Here is a 24,091-nt window from a genome sequence, read left to right on the forward strand (position 1 = left end):
CTCATAGTTTCTCAGATAATAGATGTGCAAAGATACCCTAACATAAAGCAGTTTCAGGATGTGTTAGGAAACAGCATTTGACTTATAGGATAAGAGGATAGAGCTGGTCGGCCACAGGGAGCCCACTTTAAGACCTTCCTTAAAAGCACCCTTTCTGCGTCTTACAAGTGACTGTGTTTTGATTTTGAAATGGCTTTGTTCTGCTTTTGTCATTAGATGCTTTCTTCACAGTTTAACATGAATAAGTTTACACACAATAATGAAAAGCTGATTTAAACAGCAGCAAGGATGCCACCAGTGACACAAACAAATAGTATTTTATTCAGAACCTTAGTTTAAACATTGGCTGTCATATTTATAATGTTTGTGTAGCTATTGCTTTGACCCTTTATTTACTGTTGTATAAAATGAAGAAAATCTAAGAAAGACTTTTCCAGATTGTTGTGATTACTTAGTAAGATGCTGAATATAAGAGTGTTTTGTTATCAGTGACCCTCTACCGCAGGATATTCTGATTGTACTTTCTGTGACCTCCTACCTCAGTATATGCTATGGCTGTATTTGCTCCAATTTGTTTGGTAGCTCGGTGAAAATAATTTCTTAAAACATCTAGCTAATTATCTCTTTAACACCTCAATTTGATCTCTGTGTGTACTCAGCCCATATCAGAGTAATTAGAAATGAAAAGGAAAAGACACCAACAATTTATGACAATCTTTTTTTTTTTTAACCACTGCAGATGAAGCCCCTCTATTTTTGTCAGTTTATTCATAAGACATCTGGACCCAAACTTACAGCCTATTTTGTAAAGAAATTTTCAATACCAGAAACCCCATATGGTTTTGATGGATTGAAAACTGTACGTATTTCTTAGGGTCAAGCCTAAAGTTTGTACGATTCTCTGCATGCTCTACCACATGTGAAAAGCTAAAGGACCAGGGATCTTCCCTGCCTCAGTCATGGACCTTTTTTCCCTTGCCTTGCCTCTCTGCACAAACAGAATCCTGCCCAAATGTGGTGGTTAAATGACAGTTAGAAAGTTGCTACTCATGAAAATACTCAATGTTTTCAGTTTTGAAATAGCGCCACAAAATTATCATTGTATATATGACTTGTGTGTATATTACTACCTCTCATGGATTTCATAAGATGGCTTTCTTCTGAAATTTTGGCCGAACTTGCCAAGTCATTTTCTTCAGAAACAATTACCACACATGTACATTTGACTTAACTGTTCTAATTTGGCAAGAGGGTTAGCACCAAAATTCTCCTATCTCAGGTAGCACAGGATCTGAGGACACTTCAAAAGCAGACTAACTTGACAGGCTTGGCAGAAGCAGCCAGATCCTACTCTGTCCCTAGTGGATTTCATAATACTTATCTTTGGACTCAGAACTCTTGCCAAAGAAATTTTCCTTCCTAGAGCAAAAACCCTTGTTAAGGTGGGAAGCAGGCATGTCTTAGGAGTTTGCAAACATCTATGCATTATCAAAAGCTCTGTGAACTATTGGTCATTCAGATACCAGCTATCTGGATTTCACTTCAGTTTTCTTTTTCACTTTCATTCCTCCCGTTTCCTGTCGTGACTTTCGTGTTTCAGAGAAAAGCAAGCATCTCACAAAGGAGAAAGAGAGAGATCTTTCATTGTGAACGGCAGAGGTCCTAATTTGGCCAGTAAATTTGCCATGCAGTCTTGGAATGCTGTTTCGCAGTTTCAGAAGTGGTCATACTCAGTTTCCCAGAATTTCCTTTCTGCCTGGAGGATGCTACTAGAACAAGGCCAGCCTTGTTAACAAGTTGCAATCTCTCAGAAACAAAATAGAATTTGGATATAAATCATCATTTCAGCTCACAGAACTGTGTTCCCCACCCTGCTGAAGGGCTTCATTTACATCTAAAATGGTTACCACTGATCTCCGGGCAGAACTCCTAAGTGGAGGAATGCAGCTGCCATGTGCTTAGTGACTCCAAGGTTAGGAAAGAATGACATCACCAGCTTTAAGCATGTTATCACGCTGACAGAGAGGCACCTTGTGTTCTCGTCTGCGGATAGAGCGAGGATTGTGCTCCCTGTCTTGTTTTTCCCTTCTAAAGAATACCTTTCCCCCTCCTTTCTCGGCAGCTGCCAAATGAAGGGTTGAAAATGTCACTTCAACTAATGATGAATGATGCTTGCCCTCTGGATGGGTTACTCGGTATTTTATGCAATTCTCAATTAATATGAAAGATCCTAACTCAAAGGACTTGGGCTGTTAGGAATCGTTTCAAGGATGGATTTGTCAGCAGCTTGGGTGTTTTCTGTTTTGGTTGTTACTTTGTCTTTGTGGCATGGAACAGTTGCAGGGTTTGCTATATAAGCAAGGTAAAAGACAGGGTCTGCTGATATTTTTTTTATGTATGTTCTCCTGTGAGATTAATATCTTTTCTTCCTGGAAATATTGTCAGTAAGCAGAGGCAGTTTGAAAAAAAAAATTCTCAAAAGGGCAACTGGCCCACATGTCTTTGTTGTTTTTATTTGAATATAATTAATTATGTAAAGCAATAGTTAGTGGAAGATTAACAATTAGTAGATTCTGTCAAGTAGTCACACGGAAATTACTAACTAATTGAGCGACTGGTCCTCTATTGTGTCAGAAAGCGATGCTGAGTGGCATTCTTTTCATCTTTTTACTTTGTTGTTTTCACAGATTCCCGTTTTTCTAAGATGTATGTTTCACAGCAGACTAATAAATAAATAACCCTGGTTGTAATTTCATAACATGCAAAAAGAGGGTTGAAATAAAAAAAACACCTGTTTTAATTAGCATTATGGTTTGTTCACTTAAAAAAAAAAAAAGTGATAATCCTGACGCACTGAGCTGACATTTCTACAGCTTTGAATTTCCATCTGCATCTTATATTATGATGTTCCAGGATCGTCATGAGTTAATTATGTTAACTTGGGAAGCACTGCTTGCATTCCAAATGAAAAACTTCAGCTTGAATAGACAGAAAAGCAGATGCTATCTTTCTTGTCAATTGCTTTGTTGTAGGCTGCCTTGCAACTTTTCATGTATTTCTGGATCTAAAGGGAAGTGTAAATCTATTTATTTTAAGTTTTACATAAACTACACAGTTTCAGTATTCTGTTTGGGCTGTATGTGTCTAGTGTATCTTTACATGTGGAGCATTACTGCCCCCCCCCAAATTTAGCAATCTGCAGTTAAATTATCTTTCCTTTAATTTGTAATTTGTTTTGTTGTGTGTAGACATTATGGAGGTTAATGCATAATGAAATCTAGGAAGAGAACAGCTCTACCGGTTCCATCCGCACTCTAATTTTTCTATCACCTCTTTTTTTTATTTTTTTATTTATTTATTTTTTTTGTGTATCAACTTTTTAAATGGTGCAAAAAAAAAAAAAAACTGTGCACAGCATCTGGGCACAACAAAGCATGTTAGGAAAGGAGTGAGCATTGTAAGTAGGAATTTGGCATTGAGAGCAGCTGGGTTTATGTCAATAATTAGAAATAAATGCACATACATGTGTTTCTTCATGGGGATAAAAATGCTAAGGGTGGACTCAAGCAAATGACTTTGACCCCCACCCTACCTGCTCTGACATCTTCTGTAAGATTCTAAATCATGCTATGCTGTTTTGAGGGTCTGGTATGCCACTCCTGACTGCTGAACTTGTGGATTTCAGCTGACATTATTTTGGATTGATAATAGTGTCCTCTCTCCTTCCTGCCCAATAGCCATTCTCCACTGTTTGCCCTGCTCAATGCCTAGACACTGAACTGCATACATTTCATGATTCAGGCCTCCTTGTAGAAAGTCTCCCAATTAGGTCAATTAGAAATGTCTGCAAGACAGCAAAGAACAAAGGCCAATGTAAGAATGTCATGATTGTTTAGGTTTAATTTTCAAGTTGGTCCCATTGGCAATAAATGCATCCATTCACCAAAAAGACATCAGGGAAGTTATAGGAAGCAACTTGAGAGGTGTCATGGGTTACTCTAGGCAGAATTTGGAGAATGGGAACTTTTCCTTTAGGCTTTGAGAGGTTAACAGTTTCCCATCCAAGAACTCAACCAAAAATAAAAAGTAAAGCAAAAGAAAACTGAACTGGTAGGACAGGACAGGACAGGACAGTGGAGGTTAAGAATGACTGAGAGCCAAGAACTGCTTATAAGCCAGTTCTTGCTTGGACACAGCATTGGGTTTAAAGGGGGCATCACTCACGCCTTTTGTACTCAGGCTGTGGCCATGAAATTAAGCCCCAGAATGGCAGAATGGAAGGCTTATTCTTTAAAATATATGACAAAGGTGTGTTCGGGATGTAAATGCAATCTGTAAATGATATGTACTGTGCCTTATCACACATTCAAATTAATGTACGCCTGTTCTGCCACTTAAAAATAGCTCTGTTCATTAAAAGAACTGTAACCTAGATTTTCAGAAAATTAAAATATTTTATCTTAAAGATCATGTTATGCCTGTAGCCAAGACTCATGGCTTAATACTGCCTTCATTTTACATTTCTTGAACTAAAGCAGAAGGTTAAAAATCTGATATATTTATCTCTACTTGACCAACTGTTTTGCAATTTGATAGCAAAAAGCAAACAAACAAACAAACAAAAAAAAAACCTTACTCACTATTGGGCCTATAAAACAGCAATCTGTTTATTTCACTCTTCTGAACTTTAGATGTTTTTTTCTAAGACCATAGTCAGTGTTGCTCATTTCCACCCATTTAAGAGCTTGAGTTAGCAGTTCTCAAGTACAAATGACATAAATCACAGGCAAATCCATTGTCATTAAGACAAACATCACTGTGCTCAAGACAAAATCTGTGACGGGTAGGCAGAGTCTACCTGATCAACCAGCCTGTCCAGGCTCTGAACTTTGTAAATATATTGTTTACACAGGAATCCCCATAGCTTAATATTTCTTTTATGTCTTAATCTAGTGAAGTTTGTTAATAAGCTTTAGTTTAAAAATAAGTTTGGAGGGAGAGAATCAACCAAAATGAAATATGTATGAAAATCCCATTTGGAAATGTTTTAGTTTACAAGCATTTTTTAAATTTAATCTGTATTATTTATTTATATTTGAGTTTATATGTTGACATTTTTTACTTTTTAAAAAATTTTGAGATAATATAATTATATTTATTTCTTACCCTTCCACTCTACAAACCTTACATACTCCTGTATCCTTCCCTTCAAATCCATGGCCTCCTCTTTTATTAAATATTATCGCATGCATATATCTATATGTCCCTAGATATAACTAGCTCGGTCCCCATAATGTTACTTGTGTGTACATTTTCCAGTGCTGACCAGTAAGCACTAAACAACCTGTGCTCTTCTCTGGGGAATGTCCTCATCCCCGTTCTCAACTTTTCTCAACTGCCTATAGTTCTTCATAAGGTGGATTTTCCCATCCGCTTTGGCATGTCCATTGGTGTAGGTCTTGTTCTGTTCATGTTTTGGCAGTCATGTTGTAAGCTAATTTTAAAACTAAACATATAAACGTAAAAGAGAATAATTATGTTATCATTGCCAGGACATAGATGTGAGTGATGTCTTCTCATTCTTGCATTCTATATTTCCATAACTCCCCCACCCCCGTGATTCCCCTTGTGTATTGGTAGCTTTACAAACTACTTTGGAAATGATACATATCAGTGTTAAATCTAGCACTTATACTTTTGGGGGGGAACTGAAGGAGATATTGTCTCTGTACCTTTAAAGTCTTAAAATTAAAAAAAATATATATTGGGGTTGGGTTTTTAGCTCAGTGGTAGAGTGCTTGCCTAGCCCTGCATTCAAGGCTGCATTCAAGGCCCTGCATTCAGTCCTCAGCTCTGGAAAAAAAATCCTGGTTGGATTTTTATGGACTTTCAATATATTTGTATATATAAAATGCCAAGCACTATGAGTAGTCCATGACAGGTGCTAACAGTTTTTGTTTATCATTGTCCTTGACATTACTACTGCTCTGCTATTACAGTTTACCTTTTATTACCCTGATTATTCTCAAATTCATCTCTCCAAGTTGTACTCAAATCTCCCTATATCTCATTGCCATCCTCATATAAAAGTGTTACTGTTATCTCCAAACCAAACTCATTATCCCTAGCATCATAAGACCCAAAGGGAACAAAACAAAAGTGTTAGATAATCTTTTCCAAGAATCTCGTATGATTGCCAACACAGCAGCACTCTTCTGGCTACCAACAAGAGTTTGGCTTGATGTCTTCTTCCCTTCACCATACCAGCTTGATTCGGGAAGGCCTAAACCTTTGTTCCCCAGGATGTGTTCACCAGGCCCTTGCAAGTTCTGCTAATTACCTCTCAGTGAGTTCTTAGGGTTCAAACAGACTTAGCTCCATAATATACAGGCCAACTAGTGCTGTTTCTCCGAAGCTTTGAGGGTCCCCTTATTCCTGAAGAGAATACATAAGCTCTGGTTATATTGAGGCTTCCACTGACCAAGCTAAGTCTTCAGGACTTTTTTACAACCTGCCAACAGTAGTTCCCTGACTATCTTGTGCATCCAGAATTCCCAGGGGACTGTTACACCTGAGTGCACGACTACACCACAGAGAATCTAGACTCAGTCAAACTAGTGAAGAACATCATAATTTTCACTTTGAATAATGTCTTCTGTGATACATCTTTACTGATCCCAGACCACATCTTAATAACTCAGGTTTAGCATACTTTTCTTAACCCATCTCGGTCCATCAAAAGCATATACATCACGATACACCACGACAGTCCTTACCCAAGAGACATTTCATCTGTCAGTAGCAGGAAGAATATGCTTGTTGGTAGTAAAATGAATAAAGGGTCCAAATATCTTAGTCCATGTTGTACTTCTATAGCAGAATACCATAAACCAGTAAATTTTAAATGAGCAGAAATGTATTGGTACAGGATTGCAAAGGCCAGAAATCCAGTACCAATGTGCCAACACTTTGGCAGGGTTGTTTTGCATGATCACATAGAATCCAAAAGGGCAAGTAGAAAAAAAAAAAAAATGGGAAACAGGTTGTCTTTTTAAAACGGCGCTGTGCTGACTAGTTTTACGTCAACTTGACACAAGCTAGAGTCCTCTGAGAGGAGGGAACCTGAACTGAGGAAATACCTTCATCAGATCCAGCCGCAGGCCAGCCTGTAGGGCATATATTTAATTAGTGATAGATGGGGTAGTACTCAGCCATTGGGGGTGGTGCCCGTGCAGGCGGGTGCAGGGTAGGTGAGAAAGCAGGTTGAGCAAGTCACAAGGACTACGCCAGTAAACAGCACCCCTTCCATGGACTCTGCTTGAGTTCTTGCCTCCAGATTATTGTTCTGTTTGAGTCCCTACTCTGGTTTTTGTTAATGGTAAACACTGATGCAGAAGTGCAAGCACACAGACTCTTTCCTCCCCACTTCCTTTTTTAGGCCCTGGTGTTTCATTGCAGCAATGGTAACCCTAATTAAGACAGGGAATAATACAGTGCAAACTGTGGAGCCCTCATGGCTTAATGGTGTCTTAGAGAATTCATCTTTTTTAGAGTGTTAGAATTTCATTTTAATTTAAATATGACTTTTGAAAGATACACATTAAAGCAATAACACAAAAGGAGCCAGGCTGCCTACACTTTGCCCTTGAATGCCTGAGTGAATTGGGACAAGTTGCTTAATCGCTGAACCTGTGTTTCCCTGTCATAAAAATACATAAAACATATATTAATATAAGTACAATATTAACAAAAAAGAAACACTTGGAATAAATCCTGAGATTTATTACTGTTTTGGAGAAGTTTACATCTTTGTTGTTGGTGTTGTTAATAGTAAAAGCCTGTAAAGTTTTGGTTTATTGAAGGTATTGATACTTTAAAGGTTTTTGTATAATTCTTTAAAATGGGTTTAATAGATTATGACAACTTAATCCATTTCCTCTCTTTTTATAAACACATTTTTATCAATTCTTTGAGAATTTCATAATGCATAAAATTTATTTTGGTCATATTTTTGCCTAACTTCTCCCAGATTCCTCTGCTACTTGTCTGAACTTTGTGTCCTTTATTATTTTTTTAATAAACCAAAGTCAAATTTGTATCCTCATGTGGATAGGGCGTGATTGAGCTTCGAGGGGCTGAAACCCTTGAAGAACAGTTCATATCTTTACTAGAATATTTCACTCAAGCATAATGACCTTTATAGCTGGTGGGTCTAACCCCTTCTCATATAATATGTTCATTGGAAGGAGAAATAACATCTTTGTGACTGCTCAGAAGTAGCCCTGAGTTCAGCTCTTTATACAAGTCCAGTAAAAAAAAATGTTTTTAATTAAATTGAGATTGAGGAAAGATTGCAAAAGGATCTTAAGTAAGTAAGAATCTTCTAAACAATAAACAAACCATCAATTTATTTTCCCTTCATCATAAAAATGAATAAAATGAGGTCAATCATTAATAATACATTGAAAGTAGGTTTGCCTTTCCCTTTGAATTTTCTAAACTCTATAATTAAAATGACTTCAAGTTAGAAGATTGGAAGGAAGAAATTAATCTTATTGGTAAGTAAAAAAGCAAATCCCATGGTCGATGGTAGATATGACCTGTTAGCAACAATTCCACTTTTATACTTTCTTTCATGCAATCAGCATGTGGAGACCAATATAATCCAATTAATTGTAATTCCCCTTTGTAGAGACAGTAAAGTAGCTCATGATACTAAAACACCATTGAAGTCTTATCACTGGTCAGATAATCCAAATGGGTTCTCATTTTCAAACTACCAGCAGGTCTTTATAAACTTCTGGAAAATGAAATATTTTACTTCCCTGAACTTAGATTAAATTCAGTAATAGTCTCTGAATTTTAGTCCTTTGTACATGCCAGTCTCCAGTTTTCTGGACTTCTCTCATATTTAATAGTTTCAGAAATATACCTGTACATTACTCTCTTATGAATTAAAAATAATTTTCCACAGTTAATATGCATAGCAGTGTCTCACCCAAGCTATATGATTGTTGGGTCTCTTCAGTCATGTACTCACTCTGTCTCACCCGACACAATGCTGCTATAATTTATGATTAAAACATGACCACTTTGTCTGTGGTCGCCCAGACTCTTCCAAGTCTTTTTAAATTTTATTTTATTTTTGAAATTATAATATAGTTATATCACCTTCTCCTTCCCTTTCTTCCTTTCAGACTCTCCCATATAATCCTCTTTTCTCTCTTTCAAGTTCACAGACTTTTTATTTTCATTAGTTGCTGTTACATATTGTTACCTATATGCAGGATATATACATATTCTGCTCAGTCTGTACAATGCTACTTTTGTGTAAGTTTTCAGGTTTCAGGGCCTTATGACTCTACCACATCCTTCTCCCTCCCTTTCAATCCCCAATACTTTGAGATGCGGAACCTGTTCTTTTGTTTTCTCCAGCAGCCCAGGGCTTCCTCAGTGCGCTGTGGTCTGTCTTTGACAAACTACTACTTCTACTTGGATCCACCTTCATTTACGTCTTGTCCTCTCTCCCAGCCCAGGTCCCTCCCTCATCCACCTAATTCTCTTCTCTGAAACAATTATAATGTAAAACTTCCTGAGCAAAATCTCCTCTGTCCACCACCCAAATGAAGTTTGCTCATCATCTTCTGTGTTCCCTGAGCAGTCTACACAAAATTAAAACACTTAACACATGCTATTAATTTATCAAGTTGCCTGAACTTCTTGTATACTGTAATATATGTGACGGTAAATACACTATGTTTTCTTTCACATTTCTAAGCTACACAGTTAGCTGTAAGACTAGCATAAGATTTGAATTCAAGCATTTGATAGAGGAATGACTATGTGGATGAATGAACTACAGTATTGAAAGTAAAAGCTATGGAAAGTAAACATGATGAAAAGAACTGTACATTGTGCTTTATGAGTGTACACATCTGTTGTCATTGCCATATTATTATAGTATTACTATTAAAGGCAGTTAAATTAAGATTGAGGAATGATTGCAAAAATACATATTCCAAACTAATAAAAGGAATGCATCTAGACTCCAGAGATAGGAAAATTAACCAGAATAGACTTCTTTCAGTAATAAGAAAGTTTTAACTCTATGTCTATAGCTAAGACCCTTTATTTCATACTTAGGGAGAATGGTGGAATTATCATGCTAGGATTAGAAAGGTCATAATAAAAAGTGAAATAAACCTTAGTTAGGGAAGTGTCTGTTTCATGTGTGTATACTATGCATGACTTCACAGCTATAAGCAAGAGCCCCAGGCAGGAGGTCACAGAATTGTGTAGGCAGGAAGAGAAGAAAAGCTAGTGTTTCTCACGTTATGAAAGCCTGTGCCATCCTGAATTTCCACGTTTGCTCCGCTGACCTCCTCTGCTGTCTCACACCCGTGTATATGACTTGCTGTGTTCTCCTCCCTCAGAGTGTGCATGGTGAAGGCAGCTTCCTCTACTGCTTCTGGCTCTCTTTCATCAGTGCGCCGTTGCAAATATCTTTCTCCATGGGCATCCTCCACTGTCCAACTTCAGAGCGTGTGTGATGAAGTTAAGTATACCTCTTCTCTTGGAAGCAGACATGCTTATACGTGCTGCTTGCAAATATATCTTAGTGCCAAGAGGTGGCTTGAGCCCATTGTAGACGATGGACTCCACTAAAAATAAAAAACAAACAAACAAAAAGCTGTAGATGACCCTTTTACTTGAGAGTTTACTAAATTGTTATCACCGTCATCGTGACCTTTATTTAAAAGGCACTTATTACACAACTAAATGAGCATGGATTTGTACTAACTAATGAAGGAAATATAAAACTAAAAGGGGGTACTTCTTCCTCAGAAACTAATGTATGTGAAAGTTTTAATAGGAATCAGAAAACTCTAATGACTTCAAGAGATTAGGGAACACTTTTATTGTTCCATTTTCTCCTATATATATATATTTCTTGTATTTAGTAGAATATCTAACACCTACTAGGTGTTCATAAATTGTTTAATGAATAAATATGTTAAACTGATTATTTTATTTAATCTTAAACTATGAACTATAATTCTAATATTGACCTATAATGGTAAAATAATATTGATTTTTTTTTCATTTCCAGTATGCTAATTTCTATTTCTTTCTTTCTGTCTTTCTTCCTTCCTTTCTGTTTTCCTTCCTTACTTCCTTCCATCCTTCCTTCTTTTATTTCTTTTCTGTTTTGTATTTCTCAAAATACACAAAATTCCTCGCTAAGAGAATGGCTTCTATCATTCACAACTCTTGTTACGTATTTAATGATCATCAATTTATGCAAGCTGCTGGATCATTTTAATTAAATGGATGCTGAATCCCCCAATTAGAAAGCCTATCATCAACAAATCTGACAAGAAATGTTTGAGAAATTCTGTATAAGAAGGGACCTTTCTTCACTGTTGTTGGGGTTGTATGTTAATATAGCCATTATGGGAATCAGTTTAAAGGTTTCTCAAAAACAAAAACAAAAACAAAAAAAAAACCCTACCAAAAAACCCAGCTCTTTTATTCCTAGGAATATACAGAGATCCCCATACTATACCACAGAATTTGTGCACCCTGTGTTTATCACTACTGTTCTAACTATTGCAAAGAATTAGAATCAACCTAGTCATCAAACAACAGAGGAATGAAAATATGAAAATTTCATGTGCACACATATAATACAGATAATAAACACAAATTACAAAAGGATATAATGTTAATTGTTTTTCTATTTCTAAATGTCATGGACTTTTAGGTGTTGGTGTTAGATAAATACATTATTCAATAATGGAAGCATAAATCTCATGTGACGATGTAAAACTTCTCTCTATATGTAACCCACCTGGACACCAAACTGCCGTGGACTACATCTGTGCAGGAGTTCTAGGTTATCTCCATGCCTGGTACTCAGTTGGAGTATGAGTCTCTGGGAAGACTCCTGCGTTCAAATTTTCTGGTTCTGTTGCTCTCCTTGTGGGGTTCCTGTCCTCTCCAGATCTTACTATTTCCCACTTCTTATGTAAGGTTCCATGCCCTCTACCCAACAGTTGGCCATAGTAATGGGAAGAGGGACTGCCTCTGACATATCTGATTGGCCTGCTCTTTGATCACCTCCCCTGAGGGGAGAACAGCCTTACTAGGCCACAGAAGATGACAATGCAACCATTCCTGATGAGATCCAATAGCCTAAGATCAATAGGAAGGAGAGGAGGACCTCCCTATCAGTGGACTTGGGGAGGGGCATGCGTGAAGAAGGGAGAGGGAGAATGGGACCAGGAGGGGAGGAGGGAGGGGCTTATGGGGGGATACAAAGTGAATAAAGTGTAATTAATAAAATAAAATAAAATTTTAAAAAACTCTTCTCTCTCAAATGACTAATCTAAGTGTATAGAAGTTTACTGAGCTATAGAAGTTCACGGGTCTGTTTAATTTTGGTGTGTATTTTTTATTTTCAAGTTTCCTAACTACTAAATTTATATACAAAATTTTTTCAAAAGAGAATCTTTTTTATATCTCTCTCCTGGTGTTTAACAAAGTTTAAATGTTTAAATGTTTAAATTTTTATTCAACGTCTTTATTTTTGTCTTTCTGTATTTACATGTTATTGTACATTTTCAACTATTTATTAACAGGTATATTTTATGGAAATCAGAGAGGAATGGTAGGAAGCAATATTACAAACATTCCAGTAATCCACAGGGTTTGTAATACAAATTAGCTCAAAAAAACTACAATAGCAATTTGGCAATGCTTAGTAAAATTTAAACACACACACAAACTCTAACATAGGAATTCATCATTTAGATATTTTCTCTATTCACATGGGTATATACTGATACATATATAAATTATACTAGTACAATTTATTTGTACAATCATGATGGGATATACGACTGGTGAACTCAGTCATTATATTTTCACACAGATGAATGTATAGATAAAATAAACAGAGAGAGAGCTAATGTTAGTTTTAAATGATCTCTAAGATATATCAAGTGAAAAAATCAAAGTGCAGAAAAATGTACATTTTGTTTTTTTTTTTTAAGGTGGTAGAAGGCAGTATTTCCTGAGTGTCAGAAATGCCTTTGAAAGGAGAGCCCAAGAAATGATAGTTTAAGTTTTCTCTGTGAGTTTAAACTAAATAACTAGGCGAAGACAAGACAAGGGTGCTGGAGTGTACTCTTGCATACATTATTAATCAACACTGTTTCAACACATGGCATATGTCAAAACACAATAATAAAGTGTTTAAATGACAATATTATACAAGTCCTATTTTGAAATTATGTATTTTCCAATACCACATTATCAAATGCTTTGACAATCTTCACTAGATTTTTAGTTCATTCGTGGTAAATTTTTGAAAGTTACCTAATGAATTATTTGTATGAGTTATCATTTTTTTAAAACAGCGACAGAGCAATTTTATATCCCAAGTCCTTGAAAGTGGGGTGATCAACAGGTCTCTAAACTTAAGCAAGAGAACCCCACTGAAGGAGGAAAAACACTCAAACTTTTTATCTACAAAACCAAAACAACTACTTATTGGTAGTATAGTCATCCATTAAAGAACCTATTTCACTGTTCTGGACTTAAAGAACAATACTGATGCATAACTATGATAGTATTATTTTGCAGTTTCAAAAAAGAATGCAGTAGTAACCACGGCGTGTTATCTAATATGCAAGTTGTGAATATTATGTGTCTCGTGAATCCTTTTTTTATATCTGTAGGGCTCTGACCATCTTTGTGATATGAAGTCGAAAATTCATTTAACTACTCTTCGGAAATAAACTGATCAGTATCATTTAGGCATAATTATTGTTTTTTTCTTCACTTGATAACTGTCATACATTTGTCATGCATCTGGAGACAAAAATGGTTTGAATAAACCAATGTGCCAATATAAAAATCTACCAATTTTGTTTACCATTTCTACTTTCTTAGGGAAATATTTTTCAGACTAACTTCTGAATTAACAAGTTAACTTCTAAAGCAAGTCCCTATTCTGCTCAATGCTCCCGTTTCTCACCCATCAAATGCCAACGATATAGTAAGGAGAATAAAGAAAGTTATATTAGAGTCTGAAACACTTGCCACTGGCAAAGTAAACATTATACATGCAAACATTCTGGTAATGGATGATAGTTCAGTACAGGTCCATTACACATGAGCCTTACTTGACTCATATGAACTTAGGGGTTCTCATCTGACAACAGACAAAAAGCTCAACGTTACGTAACATCCCTGTGTGCACATACAACAGAAAGATTATCTGTTCATAGCCATTTATAGGAACTAACCCCTTAGGCTGATATTAAGCAATGTAACATGAACTGGATAGGACAAATGAGTCATGTTGTCCTATAAAGCCAGCAGGAAACAAGCTTTTAAAAATGACTGTCGAATTTTATCCTACTGATTCTCTACCCTTTTGGAGGCTGTAATATGTGAAATCATCCGTGGAATTCAAGCAAATTTGGAATCTGTTTGGAGAAGACAGTCCCATAAAATGAACCATTGTGTATAATGCCTGTAGAGTACAAAAGGCCTTTGACTGAATGGAAATGAGAGCAGTGTTGAAAGTTCTAAGTAAGAAAGGCATTCAAGAAATATATATTGTCACTGAAAATTACATCAGTTCTTACGACTTAAAGAAAAATTAGTTTATTTTTGGTTATATTGTTAGAGTCTGTGTAGGACCAGGACTTCCCAGACCCCTAGAAAAGTTTCTCTGGATTCCTGGAGAGAAGCATGGTATCAGTCACCACTTTTTATACCGGGTATTATGCATGAAGTTGTGATGGGAGGATGTTTTATGTTATGCCACTGTAAATTAAAGATGCACGAAGGTGGCGCACTTGCTATACTGTATTCCATCTGTGGTGCTTGATTCCAGTGTTTCAGCTGCACCTATTTGCTGCGTTACTGTTACATCCACATGAAACCTGATAAGAAATAAAAAGAACACCCTTAATGTGGCAGAAGACCATTCTGCCTCCTTCAAAGAGAGGATCTAAGAGATTTCATATTTTGCTGTGATATTGCGTGCATGGCTTAGCCGTATCAAACGACTCTCAGAGGTGTGTATGCAATGTAAAGAATATGGAAACAAGTCAACATGGCCTGTCAGAATATCCCACTGGAAAGTGGAGGACTTGTTCTTTTGTTCTTTAAAGTTTTAGCATCGCCAAACAGCATCTATTGTCTCCTCACTGCCTTCTTTTGTACCTTAGAGAGTCCATACGGAGTCAGCTCTGTACACTGGGTTGCAGAAGCACCTATTCTGTGTGCAGGTCCAACCATTTTCAAAAGTAGGATCTCTAGCAGTTTTCTAGGGAGTTCTTTTATAAATTATGGGGGAGGTGATAAGTCTTTGAGGGTTAAGAACACAAAATTTCACACCTGGAGCTGCTTTCTTCATTCTTTTTTGATAGGTATTAATGATTGGCTTGGTGTGGTAAGTTTTTTCATGTATTTTAAACTGTTCCTTAGTATTTAAGATTCAGCCTCTAGGAACAGCAATGTATTTCTGCTCTACTAAATGCATTTGTGGGGAAAGGACTGAGCAAGAAAAGAGCAATTGTATTTTATCGTTTACCATCCTAAGATGTATCCTGCATGTTTGCAGTCAGGTTGAACCAGAAGAGGCGAGCAATTTTCAATCATGGCTTCAAATTATTTCTTAAAATATAAATAACCTTCCATCTGAAATTATCTAAGCAGCCTTCCACAAGCATGGCATAGCCATTGCTTTAGGATGTAATCTAGGAACATGACATTGTCTTTCACCATGCAAAACCTTCAGTTGTTATATTAGTTAGCTTGGGCTACAAAACTTCCACAGGCTGGGTAGCTTAAACCACAGTCATTTACTTAAAAGCACTGAAAATCTGAGCTCTGAACAATACGAGGTTGTCAACCAAAGTGTCTACCTTTGCATTTGATATACCCATCCTCTCTGGCATCTTTGCCATCTAGTGCCCCCAAGTCAGTATGTTCTAGTCTCTTGTGGTAAGGACATGACTCTTATTGGATTGTCAGTGTTTGGAGTCTATGTGACCTTGGACTTTACATTACTTCTTTAAAAGACTTTTCTCCAAATTGCCATATTATAGAGTACAGACATGAGGCCTTAAATACAGAAATGTGTAAGTTTGGTGATTCAGCCAGTAACTAGCATCATGTGCATTCGGTGGTGGTATATTGATTGGCTGAGTTTGTCCTACTGGTGGTCAAGATCAGCAGAATGTGGTGCAGAGGATGGACTTAGGGTACAAACTGTTAGAACGTGGTCAGTATTCACGTAAGCATGTTGCTGAGTACCTGGTAAAGACCCCTCCTTTGAGGAACAGAGGGCAGTCTGCCAGCTTTCTAAATCACATAGCACAGTCACTGGTATCCAGTCTGTGCTCAGTCCCTGTTTGCTTAATAAAAACTAAGTGAACAAACCAATTAACTGGCCAACTGGCCTAGTTTTCTAAGACAAGGTCCCCAGTGCAGCCTCATGTTATAACCAGTGTGTGTGGTAGAGAAGGGTGTCTCCAAAGGCAGCGTAGGAAGCCTCCACATTCCTATCTTCAGGTATGAGAATTTCGACCCTGTCTAACCCACTAGAAATCCGATCGAACCGTCACTCTGTGGATATAACAGGAAAGGATCAGCCACATCAGTGACTCAACTGAATTCCTTTTGATCTCGTCCTTTAAACCCAAACAACCTAAATAGAAGCTGTGTATTTATAGACAAACAGTGCTGTTTTATCTACTCTAATATCTAACCTTTCAGGGTTTTAAAATTAATTTATTTTATTTATATACATTGGCATTTTGCCTGCATGTGTGAGGGGGTCAGATGCCCTGGAACAGGTTTTATTTTCTAGTCAAATGTTATATATACACTCATCCTCTCTGGCATCTCTGCCATCTACGATGTTATGTTCATGCACTCCGCAGGCTTTTCCAATAAGGATGTGGCTGGGCTGTGTGGTCCTTGGCACTGGGAGCAGATGCCGCATCTCTGATGACAAGTTCACAACACAATCTATTCTTATCATTGCACTAATGAAGCCAAAGCTATACTTTCCATAACCTGGGCTGTCTCTTTCCCCTTTTCTATTGTTATGGTAAAGTGAAAGTTGGAAAGAGCTTTTGAAAATGTCATGGAAAACATTATAAATTAAAGAGTAAAAAAAAAAAAAAAAGAACATTTGATTTTTAAATATCCAAAAGGTATCCGTCCCTTTATACTTACATCAGTATTCTGTTCGGGGTTATTCTAGTTATCCATGGCCACATTTTAACTGAGATTGGTCTTTAAATATTCCTTCTTCCTTTGAAGCTACCATTGCTCCTCTATGGCCATCAAAGATCCATCTTTTAAATTTCCTTTGTAAGAAAAAGTATCCTTAATTGTCTTAGAAATAACTGTTGGTTTTTATCTTTCCAACTTATTTTTCCATTTTATATATATATGTGTGTGTGTGTGTGTGTGTGCATACACACACAAATATATAACGAAAGTCTTATAGTACTTCAGTTAATCTACCTTCATTACATTTGTATATTTTGAAGCCATTGACTAATTAGAGGGCTAAGAAAATCCAGGACAGATTTTGAATATAAGGTTTATGAGATACCTTGACTCAGCAGACTTTTTCCCAGACCTAGAGTCCAGTGGATGAAGTTGCTGTTGACCTATATGGTAAGCCCTATCACACTGAAATAATTTGTGTGTACCGATTTGTATGGTTCACAGTGCTCACTCGGTGCTTCCGTTGCCTTCATCCTTCATGTATTTTGTCTTTTGAGCCTTTGTTGACCTTCGCATCCTAGTGTACCTTAAATGCTTGTTTCTTTATAACCTCCACATGCGTACATTTTCCTCATTTATGTCAGCATCTTTCCCTTTAACCATCTTCACTTCACAAGTAAATTAATATATGTAAAAAATGTAGCAGTGGTAAATTAGGCCTTAAAAAGATGTTTCGTATAATTTGCTTTCTATCATATTTCCTCAACACCTCAATCTACTCCATCTCTGCCTGTTTCCCAATGCAGCTTTCTTTTTGTGGCCAGTTTGTTTTATATCTGCTCATGTAAGAATTAGCTCTCAATATAAATGGCTAATTACTAAATATTGGAGTTAGTTGATAGATAAATGCATGGTCTGAAGTAAAACATCTAGGGATAAAAGGTAGAAATCCCCATTCTTGAAATCAGGTCAATCAAATCACTTCACACTATTTATTTGTCATTTCTCTTCTGCCAGACAAAATTATGTACAAGTATATATTTTAAACATGATGGGATTATATTGGCTCCTTATCTCAGTTTCACTACCTGTCACTCATAATAAAATTCCTTAAGCTACTCCCACTTCTTCTATCTTCTCCATAAAATGGCTATCATGCCAGCAAGAACATCTACCTCATTGTCTCACTGAAGAATTGAATTAGAGATAATTACAAAATGTGTCGCGTAGTGTCCTGTACAGTTAAATGCTATATAAATTTCAGTTACTGTTTTTGTAGCAAATACCTTGAATACAGTTATATAAATTTTGGTCTATAAATGGTTTTGATCTTGTCAGTAATTAAAAATTACAAGGCTGACAAGACGGTTCAGTGGGTACTTGCCATACAATCCTGATGACCAGAGATTTATTGCCCGGATCTACAGCAGAAGGCAAGAACAAATTCCTACAAGTGGTCTTCTGACCTCCAAACACATGCCATAGTATCTCTTCACCTACACACACAAACACACACTAATAATAATAATAAATAATAATTTTAATTTAAAAACAAGGTACTAAATCTTAAGTTTATATTGAAATAATACACACATGCATACACACACATATATAAGTTGCAAATCCTTGTCCACATGAGTCTATAAACTCTTGAAGCCTCCAGCCTCCATTATAATCCTGTCAACCAGGAAGAGTTTGAAGCCCCAATAGATATTTGGAAATGTTTGAAAACATTTTCTGTAGTCAGCCCCTGAGAAACCCAATGGGCCTTGAGTGGATCAATTCCAACAATATTATCTATGCATCCTGGAATGCATAGGACGTCCTCATAAGAAAGATTCTTTTCTCAAATGGCCTGGTGTGCCATTCTAGAGAAACCTTGCATTCTTGGAAAGGGGAAAAGTCCAGTTAGAAAACTCCTACAAAAAGTGCAAATCTATTTGAACAATGCCTATCAACACCAAGCAAAGGTAGGGTTATGATCAGTTTTTTTTTTTTTTCCTGAAAACAGGCTGATTTTGTGAGATAGTATATTTTGTGGGCATAGTTATATGTTTAAATAAACCACCATGGCCTTGAAAGCTCTACCATGAGATCCTCTGTATTATAAGGGTTCTATTGATTATGAAAAGCTGTACATAAAAATTAGGAAGCATATTTCAGATGACTACTGTCAACTGTTTCCATATTGTTTATTTGAGCTACTTGTTGATGGTCACAAAGTATAATTATTTTTCTTTAAATGATGACTACTACTGATATCTGTATTAGTGACTTTTGTATAAGTGACAGAAATTAATAGCAGTGCATTTTAAGGCCTTTAAGAAGACATAACCAAGTGACACTCATCGACTCATATACTTCCTTTTCCGTATAGCAAAATGTTCCCTTTTTACATATATATGTGCACACACACACACACGAAAGTGACTGACATAAATGGCATTTTCCTCCAGTTATTTGTTATTCTTGTTGGCTTTCTTCTCAATATGAAAATGTTCCTTTTGATTCTGGACATTTTCCTCTAGCAGGCTCTAATCTACCCACCACCACGCCATTTACTTCCTCTAATGAAGTTTGGGAGTTGTGTGCTTGTGTGCGCCCGCATGCGAGTGCCTGTTCAGGCCTCCACTTAAACTGCAGTGCCAAAGCTACAGTACTGATACATTTTCTAAATGTGTTTTAAGCAATAAGTTGTACAACATTTTTAGAACATGTGTTAAACTATTTCTCTAAGAATGAAGCTCTTAACAAAACATAAGCACTCTGCATGAGATCTTAGCAGCAAAGTGCTTAAAAGATAAAGTAAGAATTGGTACCATGGGAAGAACACCAGCTGTAGAGCGCACAGGTCCATTATGAGAAGTATGGTAGTGGGTAGGGAGAAAATGATTTAATCAGGAGTAAAACCAATTTTATTATAAGGGCACGCAGGGGGTGTGGCACCATAGTGAGAGGGACATTTCAAAATATCTGACAGATTTCAACAATGTGAAAACCCCGTTCTTTAAAGTGACAGTAAACCCCATCAGGTCTCCCTTTTTGAAGCTATTGTTAACAGTTGACTGTTTAAAGCTGGCCTGCTAAGATGCTGTCGGCCTGTTTCAAGCGTGTGCAGCCAAATAAAAGACTAATTGTTGAAATACAATCAATCAAAATGATTGCGGGGCAGAGAGAAGGTCTCCTCCGCTGATTTTGTTGTGAGTCATATTAGAGTGTTACGATGGAGGTTGGGTTGACGACTGAATGGAAGAGGGAGAGGAGCCCCTCTGGCATTATCAGGTCCACCTTAACCCCTTTTCATAGACAGACTACCAAACAGGGACATCGCTTACAAGCCCGGAAAATAACAGTCCGTTAGAGAAAGAGATCTGAGCATGGCGTGGGCTAACATTTTCAAAAGGATGTGAACACCATTAGCCAAACAGCTCCCGCAGAGGATCCCTACAGTGACAGTTCTCAGCTTTTCTTACTTTATTTTTGGTGCAAAATGCTCCTTGGCATTCGTAGAACTCATACTGTGGGGGCATGTGACCGTAAGCTCAGACATCATCAAAATAGAGAGAGAGGAAAAAAAAATTCCACTTAACCAATACCTGTAAGTTCTTACCAGGATTCTCGTATTTTCAGTTTACTAAAGATAAGCTTGTGTTTCTTTAAGCCCTGAATCGAACATTGTTTCTATGTAGCTACAGATGAGCAGAAATATCAGCGCCTTGTTTCCCCTTAACTCTATGTAAAGATGCCACTTCTACACCACAGTCATTCTTTTCCTGTCTGAGAACAAGCCCAGCTTTTCCTGCTGAGAGTCAGAGAACGGTGCTGATCACCAAGCCTACTCCCTTGCTACAGAGCACTCGCTTTGGCCTCTGAGTTCTTCAGATGTGTCACTGTGGTAACTCGCTCAGGCTTCCCAAGCAAATATTTTTGTTATTTCCAAAGAGTTGGTCAGCATTTGTGGTTTGTCTTCAGCATGTTATCATTTTGGCAGCTTTGCATAGCCTGCATAGGCCAACAGGGGTCTGTCTAATATTGTTGCTGGGTACATTTTCCTCACTGAGATGAAAACGGGAAAAATATTTCTGAAGCAGTAAGAAGGAATTAATATCCTTTCTCCCCCGTATTCTAGTCCTTGCTGACTTTACATTCAGACAAAAAAAGAAAAGAAAAGAAAAAGAAAAAAGAAAGAAAGAAAAAAGAAAAAAGTGCTAGCCCTTATTCCCTTGTACATAGCAATGCTAACACATGTAAAGCAATAACTCGTTTTCTATTGCCATGTTTAGCATATGTCTCCTGTTGGCTCAGCAAGGCCTTCAGGCCGGTCCCTTGAGCCAGCCATCGCTGGCAACTCTTAGCCCCTCGGCCTCAAAACCAAATAGCTTTGAATCATGTTGAGCTGTGATGCTAATTTTCATACTGATGCATTATGGGAATAACCGTATCTGACATACTGTGTCAATGGTACTGTCTCTTTGTGTCCCTTGTTTTTTGTTAGCTGCATTCCTACAGATGGTATTCCATTGAAAATGTTCCCTTCCTACAGAAAACGGGAAGAAAAAAAAAACCCACGCGCAGCACCAAACCTCTAGGTGCAGAAGGCTGTTAACGGTTGCTGATGATAGTAGGCAAACATTAACATAATAATTAGTGTCTTGTAATTGTTTCATTAAAACCAGTTGTTCCATTTCTCCTCGTGTTTTCCCAGAAGAGGAGCTGAATTTGGATGACAGCCAGTGGGAGGACATCCACGTCGTCACCGGAGCACTGAAGATGTTTTTCCGGGAGCTGCCTGAACCGCTCTTCCCTTACAGTTTCTTTGAGCGGTTTGTGGAGGCGATCAGTAAGTATACCCCAGAAAGGAGCCGGGCGTGGTGAAATTAATAACAATAATGAAATCAATGCTGATCATGACTACAGAGAACAGAATATGTGCCCCGCGCTCGTATCTGTAGCCCTAGGTTTATCGTTTGGGTGGCTTGCTTTATTCCTCACCCTGAAATATTATCTGAGCTTTAAAACCAAAATTATTCAGTCCAAAAAAAAAAAGATAGAGAGCTATTTAAGGCCACCAAATTTAAGCTTTCTCAAATGAAAATAGCTTCTTCTGCAATCTGCTTTATAGGGTCATCGTTTGTACGTCCAGCCCCTGCCTTTATATTTTCAGAATTGCAGTGTTTGCAGACAAAGAGATCTTGCCATGAAACCTAAATATATTAAATATTGTGTTTCATTAAATATGTGTTAAATCATCAGCTGAAATACCATATTCTCTTGGCTCCCTCATTTGTTCCCTCACCAACAGCAGTGACTATCTCCAGTTGGCTTCTGAGTAGTGTGCAAGGTTAAATGACAGCAACTTTCTTTTAATGGGTACATTCTGAAGAATGAGTTAGATTATTCCATGAACCTTCTTTTTCAGGTGTATTGTTTTCTGATTTATAAAAGAGATGGTCTAAAGTAAAACAGTATGAATGCATAAATGAATGAATGAACGAATGAACAAACAAAATCTTTTCCTGTAAGCACTTTAGCTGTAGAATCTTGGAAAAGCAAACCCTTGAATTTAATATCATATTACTGAATTTAATATCATAGGGTACATTTACTATAATTGTGACAGCTTGGAAAACGTCTCCTGGCAAGCAAGCTGATATAAGGAGGAAAGAGAAAGAAAGAAGAAAGAAAGGTAAAATTAAAAAGCTTGCAAGCCTGGCAGGAGCTTAATTAAAGTCCCAACAAGAAAAATCTCCCAGGAAAAATGTTCCACTTAGGAGGTCTGATCTTGGATGCTGTGTGTGATGGGTTCCCAGTAGTAGGAGTGAGGACTTGGGGGCCAATGCTGAAAAACAGCCCTTCAATATGCCCTTGTCTTCTGTTTTTCCTTGGGAAAATTCTTCACACTCTTTCAAATCTTTGTGAAATGAAACCAATAGGATAAAGACACAGGTTTGTCTCTCGGTCTCTCTTTTAGCCCACTCACAGTTTCAGGTTGTCTTGTCTTGCTATTGTTTAATATAGTAAGAATACTCTTGAGTTTAGTGTGAGCACATAGTTCTTGTCTCTTTTGGAGAGCGATGACTTACAGTTCTCGGGTTCTTTAACCTACAACTTAAAAGGAATAACAAGGAAAAAAGTTAGTCAGCAAGCATCTCGTTCGATGCAGTCTCATTTTCTGTCTTAGTTCACACATTCGCATGCCTTGGGAAAGCTGCATTCTGGGAGGAAGTTGGAAAGAATTTTCTGCAGATTCCTATCTTACTTGTGTATATTTAGCAATATGTGCATGACATTGTGACCTCTATACTTTGAGGTGACAACTATCTAATCTGGAAGCATGCTTGCATATCTGCTGAGCAGGGAAGTAATACATAAGAAACCCATCAATTAAGCTTCCTGCTTCCTTTAGTTCATATGATCCCAAAGATATTAGCAAGCCATTCCCACAGGTGAAGCATATGAAAAGCAGACCCTCAGAGCTCATATGAGTATATGTCCTTTGAATCCCCACAAGAAATATGATGATTTCTAAGATATTTTAGACTTAAACCCAAATTGGACATAGTTTCAGCAATATGGGCATGATTAAAACTGAACAGCAAAGATGAGGCAGGCAGGAGCAAGCTCTTAGGGGTGGCTGTAGAGAGAGTGTCTGCAAAGTTATAATAGAGGTAATGGTCCAAATGAAGAAGAACATGTTTAATAAAGTCCCTTTAAAAATTCAAGATGTTGTACACATGCTGGCAGTAGCTCTCCAGGTGATCGGTATTGAGAAAGCAATCTGAAAAGGAAGAGATGGAATATGCCCCATTAAAATTCATATGTTGAAACC

The 24,091-nt window shown here is 37.3% G+C and overlaps 1 protein-coding gene across 6 annotated transcripts in view; it reads left to right on the plus strand.

Annotated features, from left to right (window-relative positions):
• The window catches only part of Arhgap15 (Rho GTPase activating protein 15), a 601,987-nt gene that overhangs the window by 441,345 nt on the left and 136,551 nt on the right, over positions 1–24,091 (plus strand). For all 6 annotated transcript variants that reach the window (XM_060390096.1, XM_060390097.1, XM_060390098.1 and 3 more), the window contains one exon: positions 21,968–22,102. In XM_060390096.1, coding sequence (XP_060246079.1) covers positions 21,968–22,102 — 135 coding nt within the window. The remainder of the gene's footprint in view (positions 1–21,967; positions 22,103–24,091) is intronic.

Source organism: Meriones unguiculatus, chromosome 8 (genome assembly GCF_030254825.1).
Source record: "Meriones unguiculatus strain TT.TT164.6M chromosome 8, Bangor_MerUng_6.1, whole genome shotgun sequence".
In the NCBI taxonomy this organism is placed as follows: domain Eukaryota; kingdom Metazoa; phylum Chordata; class Mammalia; order Rodentia; family Muridae; genus Meriones; species Meriones unguiculatus.